The sequence below is a fragment of the Ovis canadensis genome, chromosome X (assembly GCF_042477335.2).
Source record: "Ovis canadensis isolate MfBH-ARS-UI-01 breed Bighorn chromosome X, ARS-UI_OviCan_v2, whole genome shotgun sequence".
NCBI classification, from domain to species: domain Eukaryota; kingdom Metazoa; phylum Chordata; class Mammalia; order Artiodactyla; family Bovidae; genus Ovis; species Ovis canadensis.
In genome coordinates this window covers 103,214,718-103,229,331 of record NC_091727.1, presented here as the reverse complement: position 1 = coordinate 103,229,331, position 14,614 = coordinate 103,214,718, and the positions used below count along the sequence as shown (strand labels likewise).

At 40.4% G+C, this 14,614-nt stretch overlaps 1 protein-coding gene across 1 annotated transcript in view; it reads right to left on the bottom strand.

The window, feature by feature from the left end:
- The window catches only part of GPC4 (glypican 4), a 107,359-nt gene that overhangs the window by 25,350 nt on the left and 67,395 nt on the right, over window positions 1-14,614 (bottom strand). The window contains exon 2 of the mRNA XM_070290722.1: window positions 10,620-10,778. Coding sequence (XP_070146823.1) covers window positions 10,620-10,778 — 159 coding nt within the window. The remainder of the gene's footprint in view (window positions 1-10,619; window positions 10,779-14,614) is intronic.

Below are 14,614 nucleotides of genomic sequence, written 5' to 3'. Positions count from 1 at the left end.
TTTTCTTCACATTTTAAAAGATTCTTTAGTGTGGCAATAACTTGCAAATAAAAAGGCTGAATGGATTATATACAGAAATTCTAAAGCACTGATATAAGGAGTTAGAAATCTGATAATTTCTCTCTCTGAACTATGCAATTTCACAAGTATGTACCAAGTGGTTGCTATGTGCTCAAATCAAAGCACATGGTTTTGCCATCCATCTTAACATTCCTGCCCAAGCAGACTGTAATGAAAATTTCTAGGAAGATGAATTTTCTCCATCCAATTCACCTTTACTATCCTGCTACTTTCCGCACATGCTTTTATGGAGGCACCAGATTTTGAAAGCATCTATAAAATCCTTTAATCTTTCATTTCATATAGCAAGTTTTTTTTTAATATTCATCTATTTCTCACCTACAAAGTCAACAGAACAAAAGTCAAGTGATCCAAGAGACTCAATCTCATTTCTCCTTAGACATGTTCTTTTCTAAAAAATATTTAGTTTTTTATCTGGCCGTGTTTGGTCTTAGTTGTGGCATATGGGCTCTTTAGATGGAACATTTGGGATCGAGAGCCCTGACCAGGGATCAAATGCAGGATTGTTAGTATGGAGTCTTAGCCACTGGACCACCAGGGGTCCTTCCTTAGACATGTTCTTGATCAGTCGTTTCAGTCATGTCTGACTCTTTGCAACCTCTTAGAGGAGCCCCACCAGGCTCCTCTGTCCAAGGGATTTGTTAGGCAAGAATACTGGAGTGGGTTGCGGTGTCCTCCTCCAGGGAATCTTCCTGACCCAGGGATCGAACCTGCACCTCTTATGTCTCCTGCATTGGCAGGTGAGTTCTTTATCACTAGCACCACCTGGGAAGCCCCAGACATGTTCTTATCAGCCTGGTAAATAGGACTATTCCACCTATGTTTTTTTTTTTCTCAAAGAGATCTTTTAAGGATATGGCAGACATAATTTAGATTCTAAAATCCATACCAATTGGGTACAATACCAGTCAAAGCATAACAATTTGCTGTAAGGAAAAAAGCGGGGAGGAAAGCTTTTGCATCTGTTCCTCTTACCAAACTGGCAGCTCTCATATGTTATTGTAGATTCCTTCACATCCCCATCCCCCCCCCTCCTATATTTCCTTCTACAGTGGGGTGCAGAACACAAACTAGACATTCAGGACATGGTCCCCAGCCATCAATAGCAACTTCATTCATTGCTGCAAAGCTCCACTTTCTACCCCATTATTCAAAATCAGATCCTAACTCCCGAAGGAAAACCGCGTGGGCCTGAGATTGCAATCATTCCTTCATAAACATTATGCCTAAAGCCAATTAGAAGACAGTTGGTGGCTAAAACAGAACCAGTCAGGGGCAGTGTCAACCAGAGTTCCACCACAATCAGAAGCTGAATTAATTGGAAATCAGATCTCCCTTGTAGGAACTGCTTGTGTTCATGAAAAATGCTGCTCAGGGAGTCAGTTTTAAGTGATGCTGTTGGTGCCTGAAAGAAGAATCAGAGAGGAGACAGTTAATAAGCATTTGAAATACGGTATCTCTGATCAGGGTTTATTTCTCCTTCAATTTTCAGTTTGGCGGCTTAAGGGTTTATGTTCTAAGGATAAAACAGCTGCTACACCTAGGGCTCATGAATGACCACTTAACATAGCAATGGAAATAAAGAGTGTAACATGCCAGGATCTAAAGCAGCATCACACAGTGGGAAAGGCATGAGACCTCTCATTTATGAGCTATGTGACCTTGATGGGACAGAAGATCTAAACCTCAGTGAGCCTCTGTTGGTTCTTCCTCCATTAAATAGGACTATCACTGCTCCCCTCATTATGGATCATGCCTCACACATAATAGCTGCTCAATAAATGGACACCATACGTGATATATGAAATGATACTGTCACCTTTAGAGTTTCTTTATATATACAGTCATAAAAAAAAAAAAAACTTTCAAGGCTGGTTTTTATCTTTCTTGGCAGAGTCAAATATTATCCCTCTTGGGCGAACATCAATTAAGCCAAAGCTGCTGGAGAACAGTTAAGACCCAAGACCTTATAAAACTGGGAGCAATTTAGCCAAAGATAAAGATGCTTAATGGCTGTAGCTTACAACGCTGTAAAATGTCCCAGACATCCACAAGGGTGGAGCAACTCCTGAGTGAAAAACATGGGATGGAGAAATCCAGGGAAGAGATTACATGTGATATTACAACAGAATATCATATATAGCGCACACACATATATATATATATATATATATATATTGTATAGGCCAAAAAGGTCATTCAGGTTTTCCTGTAAGACAATATAGAGACCTGAATAAATTTTTTGGTTAACCCAATACAAAAAGATCAAGGCAAAGAATCAGGGGAAGGAAAATTAGGAATTCAGAAACAGTAGGTCAATGCCCCACCCCTACGTATTTCACCTATGTTCTTTGCCAGAAGCAGCTCAATGCAAGGGTTGAGCTAAGAGACTGGGACTATTTTCCACCTTTAAAAGTGATTCCTTTTTGTAAAGGTGATTATTCTTCTTGTCAGTAGTAGCCATTCAAGATGGGAAAAACTACCAGAGTGAAAAGGCAAAACTTTTCCATATAAAAGTTTTCTATGTAAATATCCTGTCTTTTACAAAAAGAACATCGTGTGCTTTTGGAACTTCTATCCACTGCCACTTGTCTTGCATCAAATAAACATTCAAAATTCTTGAAATGGGTCAAAAGGCCTTCAGTTCTGCTATTAAATGCCATTAGTTACTACTTTATAAACAATCGACCGGCTATTGATTAATGAGCTAGAATGCATTTTAGAATTAACCCGTGACCTGAAGAGACTGGGAGCCCTCTCTATTCAATCCATTTGCTTGGTGCTATAAATTACGCCCTTGTATTTATGTTATTGGGAAGCTGCCTTTTACATATAAGGATTAATTTCCTCTTTACTGTAAAGGCCTTATTTCACAGCCCTGGTGTGGTGTGCAAACAGTAAGTTACCACATCCACAAAATTCCTGAGAAAGAAACCTCCTGGTAAATGCTACAAATCATACTTCTCACAGTTAAGAAAACTCAGAGAATTATAGCTAGCTATGCTTTCCACCCAAGGTCTTAAGTATTTGTTGAAGAACAGCTAACATAGGTATCTACAAATGGAGGCAGGGGGGAGGAAATTAAACAAGCATTTAACTGACCAAACCAAACTGAAACTTTGGCTTCTGACTATCTCCTCGGTCTTGCTTTTCTGGCCAAATCCACGTTAAGTTTTTAACAGGCACTGTCCTCCAGCTTGGTATAAGGTCCCTCCTCAGGAGTGCCTGTTATGGAGGGCATGGTGCACTAAAAGGACTTGTACTTGACTAATGTTCCTCAGCTATCGGCCAACAATGGACCTCTCCTAGGATGACAAGGCCATTGCCAGCTGCGGCCCTTATTAGGGGCTGTTAACATATGAAAGGGGCTGGGGGATCCAGCCACAGTAGGAGCAGCCCTTTCTTCCCAAGGTTGCTTTCAGTAGTTAATGCATGTTGAATGCTAAAGCTCCTTTCCTTTCTCTCTCCCGGGTAACTTGGCCCAGGACACAAGGCTCAGTGCTGTAAGCCCTTCCCGTGTTCCATTTCTAGTAATGATCCTCCCAGCACCAGATAGCCAAGTCACCTTAGCACAGCTGTATCCCTTCTCGCTGAGAAGGGCCCATGGGGGCAGGTTTAAGAAACCTCCAACAAAAAAAAAAAAAAAGAAAGAAAGAAAGAAAGAGGCTGGAGTAGTGTTCCAAGTGCTCCATATACTAACCTCCATGTCTATCTATTGTATGATATGACCTTATACACAAACCTCATATACAGTCTATCTGATCTAATATGAAATGAAAAATGAGGATACACAGTAGCATAATCAGTTATGATTCTGATTTCTATGTACATATATACATTATCTCCCTGAGCAAAAAAAGATGAGGTGTACAGAGGTGATGGTCGGGTATTGGGGAATCAGTGTGATGTTTTTCAATATGATTCTCAATTTTGTTCACTCCAATTTTGCAGTGACATAATCAGAAAAGTAATCCACCTCATGCTTTCAAAAATGACTTTTTCCCTTATCATATTCATCCAACTTAAATGCTTCAACGCATTTTTTTCTACTTTTTCCTAATTGTCTACAGTGAGTATCATGATGCTGAAAATAACCCAAAAGTGGCAAAACACCAAAGTAGTTCTTACATTTTTTGTTAAAAAATACTTTTTCCTACAAACTATTCCTTTGAAGTCACAGCAATGTGGAAAATATGGCAAGGTATGAAGAAAATAAAAATTACCCATAATCCCACCATTAAGAGAGAACAACAATGGTTTATTGAATTTCTTTCCTGCCTTTTCTACGAAGGAATGTGTTGTCACACGGTTGAAGTCATACTGTATTTATACCCTGTTCTCATGTAACACTGTATGGTTAGCACTTCTGATGTGATTAAAAAGCTTCCAGAAATATCATTTTTAGCAACTGCATACTATGACACTTTATGGCCAAATCATAATGTAATCACTATGGGATGTTTAGACTGATTTCCTATTTTTCATTAGTTATAGATTCAGAGAAGGACATGGCAACCCACTCCAGTGTTCTTGCCTGGAGAATCCCAGGGACGGGGGAGCCTGGTGGGCTGCCGTCTATGGGATGGCACAGAGTCGGACACGACTGAGGCGACTTAGCAGCAGCAGCAGCAGCCACACTGTGATGAACATTCCTGTACATAAACCTGTATGCAGATTTTTCTTTCCTGTGATCAATACCTAGAAGCAGAATTATTGAATCAAAGGGTATAAATGAACCTATGTGACACGTCTGACACACTGCCAAAGTGACCTACAGAAAAGGTGTGCCCATGTAGCACTCCCTGCTTGAGTCCCCTTTATTATGAGACAGAGAGAGAGAGAGGTGGAGATGGGCCAGGACAATGAACAAGAAAGGCCTGAATGGCTTGGGAATTCTCTCAATCAGAATAACTGCTAGATCAAATAAGCCCTTTTCTTTGACAGGACAGACAGATGCATGGAAAAAAAGGGTGAGCAGAGATCATCAACAAGGTTCTCAACTCCCAGGCTCAAAGCACAATGAACCAACAAAAACAGATAAAAGCAGTTTGGCTCAAGCTCTTCTGTGTATTTACTCGCCTCCAAACAGATCAGCTGCTGCTTGAAGCCACAGCTAATAGCAGAGGCCCGAAGAGAGTGCTCAGGGCGCGCTGAAAGCTGCACAGGCATTTCCAATGAGAGAGCCAACGCCACAGTCACAATTGGTCACACCTGAGGTAACAACTCAAAAGGCAGAAAACCTTTGTCAATACAGAAACGTGTGTGTTTTGTCTGAGCTCTTGATTACAGTAAACTAGTAGTGGCTCGTTCTAGTCACATTTCAAGAGAGATTCTCAAAGAATTAGAAAAAATATGCAGCTTTTTAGTCTCTTTTGTATGGAGGGAAAAAACAAAAGAAGGAAAATAGAATTGTAAAACAGAGTAGCCGTGCTTTCCAAGCACAGTATGATCTGAAAGGAACAGTGCATTTGCAGGAAGGCTAGAGGCCTCATGTCTTTTTCTATACTTTTTGTGGCTACTCATCTTGCCTCCTGTGCTTTAATAGAAGTTTTAAGAAGCAACAAATTAAAAAAAGACATCTTAATGAATGAGACCCGAGGTAAGGCTTAAAAACACTATGTTTTGTGTGTGTTACACATTTCTATGACACATCTATTTTAAGGATGTCTAAGACTTAAACTAAAGACCCAGGAAGTCCTTAGTAAGTTGGTATGGCCTTGCAAAGGACAGTAAGAGAACTATGCAGTTGAAAAATACTTATGGTCAGGGGTCAGGAAAATTCCAGAAAATTCAGCTTAGCTAATGGCCATGAGGTTTAGTTGGCTATATATTTGTTTTTCATGGGCATGTGAATTCGAATGCCTTCAACTCACTGAATCTCCACACTGCTTTGCCTATTGGCCTAATGAAGTAATGGCCAGGATGAACGATGGAAAATTTTTAGTCAGTGATTAAAACACAAATTTGGCTCCATCTGAAGAGTGGCCACCCTTCACTTAAGCTCTCCAGCCCTCTTGTTTTCTATCATTTCACAAAAGCAGGACATGAAGCACTCTTCAGATAGATGGGACAGACAATTATTTCTTTTATGTGCATTTTAAGCTAATTCAGAACATTTCTACTATTATTCGAGTTAACAAGCTTCAGGCCCATGAGAGGGTTTTCAAAGACCTGGTGAAAGTAGCGGAGGGTTAAGAAATGATAGGAGGAAAATAGAGGGGACCATGCAGACGCCTAATTAACATCTTGTAAGACCTTTCACTGAAGCAGCTGGTCTGGTCACATGTTTAGAAGATTCACAGAATTTGTAGAATTGAAAGGGTCTTTAGAGAGCATCCAACTCAACCCCTTCATTTTATGGATGGGAAAACTGAGACCAGTTAATTGCCCCAGGTCACAGTGGGTTCACAGCAGAACCAGGCTGATAACTCCATAGGCTCCACCTCCTGCCCAAAGTTGCTACATTTGCTCCCACAATGGCAAATGAAAGCAGTTTCCCCAATGGACTACCATCAGACAACACTGCAATTTCCTTAAAAAGTCTTTTTGAACCTGCAAAACAACGTGCAAATAATTTGATTTGAGGAGTCTGTAAGCAAGAATTGATCTTTGTGGTTGTTACCATCAATTTTACTATGTCATTTGGAAATACATTTAACATGGCAGCTCTAATCTTCTTAATCTATTTGGGTTGTTTGATTTAGCTCTGATTCTTTTAAAAACAACTAGCCTCACAAAATGTGACATTTGGGGGCGGGTCTTTATGTTGTGGTCCCCAAACACAGATTATGCCCTACTTCTATTATTTCTATTCCTTTTGCCAAGCAATTCTTTCAAAGCCCCCTGAACGGAGTATCTGATTAGCATATTTATGAGACAACTGATTCAGCTATGTTAATTAGCAGTTCTATACTTCAAAAAAAGAAAGAAAGAAAAATTCCCAGAACTGACCAAGAGGGGGAGCAGCTAACTCTGTCTGGCTCCATGTCTCTAGCCCAGGATAGTAGATTTCTGGTATTGAACATTCTAAGTCAAAGAGTAGATTAAAGTATAGGAGAATACAAAGGTGAGTCCTAAATTCAGAGGTATGGCTTTAATATATGGGATATCTGAGAATGGGGGGGGGGGGGTCTTTAGAGAGTGGGTGGGGGGACTGATGCCTAAGGAAGTTCTATATTTCAGCCAGGTCTCAAAACACATACGTGTTTTACAACTTAAAAACTGGTTTATATACTGTACAGGTGCAAAGAACAGAAAATTAAACGTGTAGAACAATGGACCTTAGAGATAAGGGGACTAACTGTTTCCAAAACGCCAGGGCTGGTGCTCGGACTCTGCCCAGAGCTCACTGAGGCAGTATGATAATGGGATGCTTTCTGGTTAAAAAGGGTGAGTTCCTGAAAAGCCTCAAAAAAACCTCATTTTTATTTGAAAATTTATTTTAAAAAATACTTATTCCTGCCTTAGGAAAAATGGTATCTCATAAACATGACTGAGGTTTTGATGATAGAGGAAGTTGCCTGAGTTCAGGATAGCCACTTTGAATTTATACTATAAGCTTGGAGATGGCCAAAGATGCTTCTTTAAAGTAGTCTGACCTCCTCTGTTCCCATGTGTCCTTCACTATTTACTTAGTACTTACTGCTAGCCTTCTTTGTACCACCTTGCTGCCCTATTTTGTCTTTCCAGTTGCCATCTTGTTACTCTGCTCAACTTCCTGCCTTCCATTCACATCAATAACCCTTGGCTTGGCTTTTACAAAGGTGGTGACCAAATCACCCCACCCTTGAATTTCTGAGAGTCAGAACAGCCTCTGCACAACTTCACTCAACATCATCTTTAGGCCTTGTGGAGTACTGGCAGGTCATAATTGCCAACCTTAAAAATCAATCAGTAAATGCAGCACCCACCAGAGGATGATGGTTTCTTGGCTACCATTCAATTTTTACCATATAGAAGCAGTTAATTGTCTCAGAAAACCTAACTTGGTTGGGGACGGGGTGCGGCAAAATATCCAAGCTCTGTTTGGATCTGCAGGTCAAACACATTTTAGCTACTACACCTTCAAAATAATTTTAAATCTATGCTGCCTACCTTTATTGTCTATGCCATAGTCTAATGTGAATTCAGAAGAGACAAGCTGGAGTTTCATAATAATTTTTCATGGCCAGTTTTGAAACTGATAATCAAACACATATATATTGAAGGTGAAGCCTGGTACGGATGGCCAAGAGAAACTGTTTTTCTCTACGTTTTTAAAAAACATGTTAACACTTACTGATAAAGTTTCTTTGTATGGCTTTTTAAAAACTAACACACTGGAGTCATACGAATTACGCTATAAAACCATGGGGAATGTGAAGGTGAAAGAATAGGAAAACCAGCAGGCCCATCGGCAAGAGAAATCACTAAATGTCTGTGCTCCACACCAGGAGGATACATGTCTAATAAGAAATGGGGTGATCTGGAGGTGGTGACCTTGGAAGTTAACAGCCTCATCTCCACTCCAGCAGGCTACAAACAGGCTAGCCACTTCTAAAGAGCTGGAATTTTCCCTTTTAAGTCCCATTAGTAAACCCCCAAGTAGTAATTTTTAATGATCATCTCATGTTTGAAAGATGACCGTCTATCTTCCTAAGTTTTTCTCAGTTATTGTCTTGAATGGGAAATGCCATAGTCAAGAGAATACCATTCTTTTCAATGACCATACTGATAAATTTAGTGACCAGGAGGAGACACAGGTGGTCTAATGATGTCTTTTGCCAATAACACTCATCTTCACGTGGTGTCAACAGGATACAGAAATATGTAAATTATTTCCATCTATTTAGGGAAAGGAGATACAGACTAAGCATAATTCTTCATACAAAGTGTTGGGGAAAGTGGGCACAAAAATTGGTACATAGAAAAATTTAGTTCACCTACATTACAGTTTAATTATCCATTTGTCATGTAGCCTGGGAACCTACTAACACTTATTAAATCAGTTATCAGTTTCAAATAACTAATCTCAAAGCCAACATTTGAAATACAACCTGTTCTTTAACTGGGGACTGCCTTATCAGCTAGATCAAATCTAATTTAGTCCCACTTCTCACCATGGTAATGAGCCCTTTGCAGAAATGCTCAAAGACATTTCACATCTTGAAAATTTGCCTTATACTTCTTCACCACACAGAATGTCAGGAAAAGCATGCTTCAAAGGTACTATGTAATTAGAATGGCCTTTACAACAGGCGCAAAGGAAATTATTTCTATTAAAATTAAATCTACTTCACAACAATCTTCAGACTGAGTGAACAGCACCAGAGAAAGGAATCCTGAGGTGTTTGGGACCACATAACTCTAGTTTTGAAAGTCTGTTATCTATTACATTGCTTCAGATATGTTAAAGTCCCTCTCATCTAACTCAGATTGGCTATTTCTTCACTCTGAAAAGATGAAGTGTGCATCTGAGAATCCGTATTTGGCAGAGGGGACATTATGAAATCGGTTCGTTCGTGGCTTTGCTATGGATAGACCATAAGATCAAGTGTCACATAGATAGACCAAGTGTGAAATTGAAAGTGTTAGTCACTCAGTCGTGTCCAACTCTTTGTGACCCATGGACTACAGCCCACCAGGCTCCTCTGTCTATGGGGATTCTCCAGGCAGAACACTGGAGTGGGCTGCTATGTCCTATTCCAGGGGATTTCCTAACCCAGGGATCAAACCCAGGTCTCCTGCACTGCAGGCAGATTCTTTACCATCTGAGCTACTGAAGCTCCAGCTAAAATGAGGCCCTGGATGGAGCCCAGTATACTGAAGACTAGAGCCCAGGAGCTATCTCTGGGTCGCCGCTGCATGGACACTCGAGAGCTGAGCTTCAGTCCTGTGTTCTACAGGGTTTCTAGGAATTCTGGTTGGCTTTGGGGGAGCCATTTTGAAATTAAATTTGAAGTCCAGCATCTGCAGAATATGGTTATTTTGGCTAAGTTTTCAGATGCCTGTTTTTTATTAGAAAGCTTTTTTTTAAGTGATTTGCGTCAACAACACTATTGTGTATTCACCCAAGAAAATAAACGAAAGCATTCAAACTACTTTAATCTCTTCCTTGGCTTCTTGTGACCATATTTCCATAATGGCTACCAGACCATACAGATTCTAGTGTATCTGGAAGGATTCTAGCACTAAAGCTGTAAGGCTCACTTGCCCCTGGGATCCAGGAAAGAGAGCATCTTGAGAGAAAACGAGCAGTGAGAGGAGAAGGGCGCTCAGGGAGAAGCAACTGTACAAATTTCACTGGCAGCTCATGGATGTGACTTGACTAAAAGGTATAACATGAATTCAAGGGAGTTCCCTGGCCATCCAGTGGTTAGGACTCAGCACTTCACTGCCGTGGTCCAGGTTCAATGCCTGGTCAGGGAAATAAGATCCTACAAGCAACATGGTGATAGATAGATAGATAGATAGATAGATAGATAGATAGATAGATAGATAGATAGATAAATAAGCAAGCAAATGACTACACTTACTGAGACCAAAGTTCTAATACATACCATCAAACTTCTTGTAGCGGGAAGCAAAGACAGCTTGTAAATGATTGCACTGTTCGCTGACCACACTTTTGAAATCCTCCTTACTTTGTAGGCTGTACTTCTCCTCCATCTCTTGAGAGCAGCAGGTATAACCCTGGAGACAGATTTTCAAATGATCACCTGGAAGATAAAATGAACGACAATCAATCTCCACCATAAGTCATCAAGTTCAAGAGGGAAGAGGTTGATTTAGGTGCCCATGCTTGGCTTCATCTCTGTCTGTGATATTCCTGCAAAAGCCCAGCTGTCAAGATTTTCTTGTCCAGCATCTTCCATACAGGTGTTAAGACACTAGAAGACTGACCTTATGACTGTGTGTGGTGTAGTCACTCATTCATCCAAATAGACTAATGGCTTTCAATAAATGTAATCTTCAGGTAGCTCAGAGTCAAGGAAAATGTCTAAGACACATTCACTCCATAGTAGCTCAATGCACAAACCATCTGCCTCCCCTACAGCAACAGCATTCTGTTTGTGATTTTGACATCAGAGTCTAGAAAGCTTCTTTTTTGTAAACCCCAAACTTCACTCCTACCTTGTTCTTCCTCTGTCACAGACCAAAATTTACCCTTTGAACAGACCATGCCTTTCTCATATAATGACCAAGAGATATGGCACCACTCAAAAATAATCCCACCAGGTACCATCACATTAGTTATGCCAATATTAACTGTGTGGTATAGGTATCCTTGTATAATTTTCTACTGATGTTTACAAGGATCTACCTTCACTGTTCCTCCTGTTGCTGCAGTTCATGTTCCATGATAGACAAAAGGGTTCTGAAAAGACCTAAGGTCTCAGGAACTCACACTTAACCTTTCAATGGTTAAGTGTGAATAATAAATCAAGGGATGAGGAATGAACAGTAAAATCTATGTAACAACACTAATCGTGGACATGAACTGGGCCAGAGCCGACCACTGCTGCTTCTTGGCTGTGGGTGCTTAGAGGAAATAAGTCTTCACCTTGGACAGATAGCAAAGTAGCCTTGTGGCAGGGGCAGACTTCAGATAACATGGTGTTGGCAATTTATTTGACTAACACTAGTGTTGTCAACTGCACAGATGCAAATAATTACATAATCAGATATATTCCTGATCATTCTTCCTTCCTGGCAATTAAAAAGTAGGGAGAGTGTTACTGCCAGACAAAAATGGGTTTGCAGCAGTAAAGGGCTATTTAAAGAAGAGGAGAAGGGAAACAATCTTCAAATAACTTCCTCATCCAGAAACTACAAAATGCTTCTTTTGCCATTTTCAAACCTTTGGGGTGGGGATGGGGGTGGGGTGGGGGCTAAGGAAGGATGTGAAAGAGTTTAGACCTGTGAGGCTGCCAACCATCTTAGATCTCATTAGTGGAAGAAGCCCAGTTTTCTGGAAACACCTTGTTATAACCAAAAACAAAACTGCCTCCTCACTGGCTTATCAAGTTTACAGCAGGTCTTTGGTACTGAGACATCTAATTACCAAAGAGATACCCAGTTGTCTCCTGGTTTCAGGGTGGAGGATTCCTCCCCCAACACAATCTTCACACAAAAAATAATGCAAAGGTCCCCAACTACTACAGCAAGTACAAGTTACAGTACTTGCTGTAACTGCGTTTAAAAAAAAAATCCGTATCACATTCATACCCCACATAGAAAATGAATTGAAATACAATGAGAACTTAGGGTGTACAAAACTACATAAATGAATTATAATAAGAGTAGCTACTTTTTAAGATTTTCACAGGCTAAAAGTCATCACAGAGCCACTTCTGCTCATTTGAGCCTTGACTACACCACGTTATCTGTCTGCATTTCTAAAAAGTGTTACTTGAAAATGTAATGTGACATTCTTGCCAGAAGCCCTGTCCAGGACACACTTGTGAATTAAATCCCAAACCATACTTGGGCTACTAGGGATTTGGTGCCATAACCAGTTTTGGCTGATGAGAAGTTCAAAGGGAGGAAAAGGGACAAGTCTTGGTGCATCTGAAGAAGAATTTAGAGCCCTGCACACTGGTAAGAACTCAAGCAACTCGTCTGCTTTTTAAAACATTAACAGTTCTACTTTAACACCAAAAAATGGTTTCTATGATTCAAAGCCAGGCCATACGTATCGACGGAAAGACATTCCACTTTGTTGGAGACTGCTTCTAAAATCCTGGGTCTGAATGAGAAATGTCTTTTGTTTCTGGAGATCTCCTCTAAACTTGGTGATCCTATGTGCTTCTCATTTAAGAACCATGTCACAATTTGGTCTTTAGGCTGAAAGAGCAGAGGACAGGCACAACAGGATCCAATGTGGGACAGGCAGACGACAGCCACTGCTGGGGTCGGGGGTGAGCGTATGAGAGGAGCTGCGGACACACGCCCTTTCTGAAGAACTCTAGCTTCAACGCCTGAAGCATTAGAGCCACAGAAGCCTTGGGAGTCTTAGTTCATCCAACAGTACAAGTAAACAGGGTTATGCTCTACAACCGTCATTTGCCTCCTCTACGTCCCTAACTCAACCTCCTGCTTCTGGGACCCTGGCTGCGTTCTTCATAGCCTTCTTCAGGTCCCTTACCTTTTCACCCCTTTTCACTCTTCTCATCCTATTCTCTTAACCCACTCTGCCTCTTTTAACAGCACGTAATGAGAAACTGAAGGACTTTTTATATTTGTTATACTTGTTGAGAGTTCCCTGTTCTTAAGTTCAAAAGCAGGTGTATTGAAGGCTTTATGGATTTCTAAGGAAGCACCTAAATTAAGTTGCTTTTTGTACATGGCCCTTGATTAGGTTTTTTTCTTTGTGGGTCAGTGGCCCTCAAAAGAAAAAAGGTCCCTTAGCCTTGTCCTCAGAGGCTTGGATGAGAGTCAATGAAGCGTGCTTTTAAAGCCTAACTCTGCGGCATTAAAAACAAAAAAATCACTCGAAAGAGCCAAACTTTTTTCAATCACACCAGCGATGTAATTTCTCCTTAGTCCTAATATCAATGCCTTCGTTTTTCAAAGCTGAACAAAGACAATCACAATAAATTTCTACTCAATCCTGCCGAGTGTGGATTGGCTCTTTTTTTCCCTCTGTAGCCCTTCAAATCAATGGTGAAAGGAGCAGGCATTGAGTATGAGGAATCCAGTCCATCCTTTTTCACTCCTCCCTCCAAAGCTGGCTCTGATGTACAGATGAGGTGCAGCTAACGTCCATTTACTTCTAATTATTCATAACCCACCTATCTATAGAAAATGTTAAAAATGATGGTTAGGTTCTTAGCCAGCTCCCAGCCTATTTACTATAAACCTAACTACTTCTAATTGTAATTTCATTTTGAACTCCAACTAGAAGGCAAGAAAATGTCTCTCAGATTCTCACACATTTGGAGGGAGATGGTTATACAGGAATACTTGTAATTACTACTAGGGTGTCAGCTTTCTGTACTGGTAAGAGACAGAATAAGTCTATTCAGGATTACTCTGCCAGAGTCCTAAATGGAGGAAACAGCAGCCAGTGTATGGGACACAATGCAGAAAACTCAGGCTTGCCTGTGCCAGCACAATTTGGAAGGCAGACATTCTCTGATGCCCAACTGAGTTTACTCAAAACGCAAACCAAATGCCTTTGGTAAATAACAAATATACAAACTGCACCCTAAGGGTGAACACTGCAATGAGAGGCATTTGAGAAGAACTGACTGGAAAGTCCTTAGAAAAACTGCCAATGTAAGGGGATCTGATTTTGCAAAAGCCTTTCAAGCAAAAAGGAATTTGGAGAAAACTCAGCTTTTTGTTTATTTCTGGGTTTTTGCTTTATTAATTTTATTGAAGTATGGTTAATTTACAATGTTGTATTTAATTTCTGCTATTGAGCAAAGTGACTCAGTTACACACACACACACTCAAGCATACATGTATATTCTTTTCCATTATAATTTATCACAGGACACTGAATATAGTTCCCTGTGCAATATAGGGAACAACCTTGTTGTTTATCCAT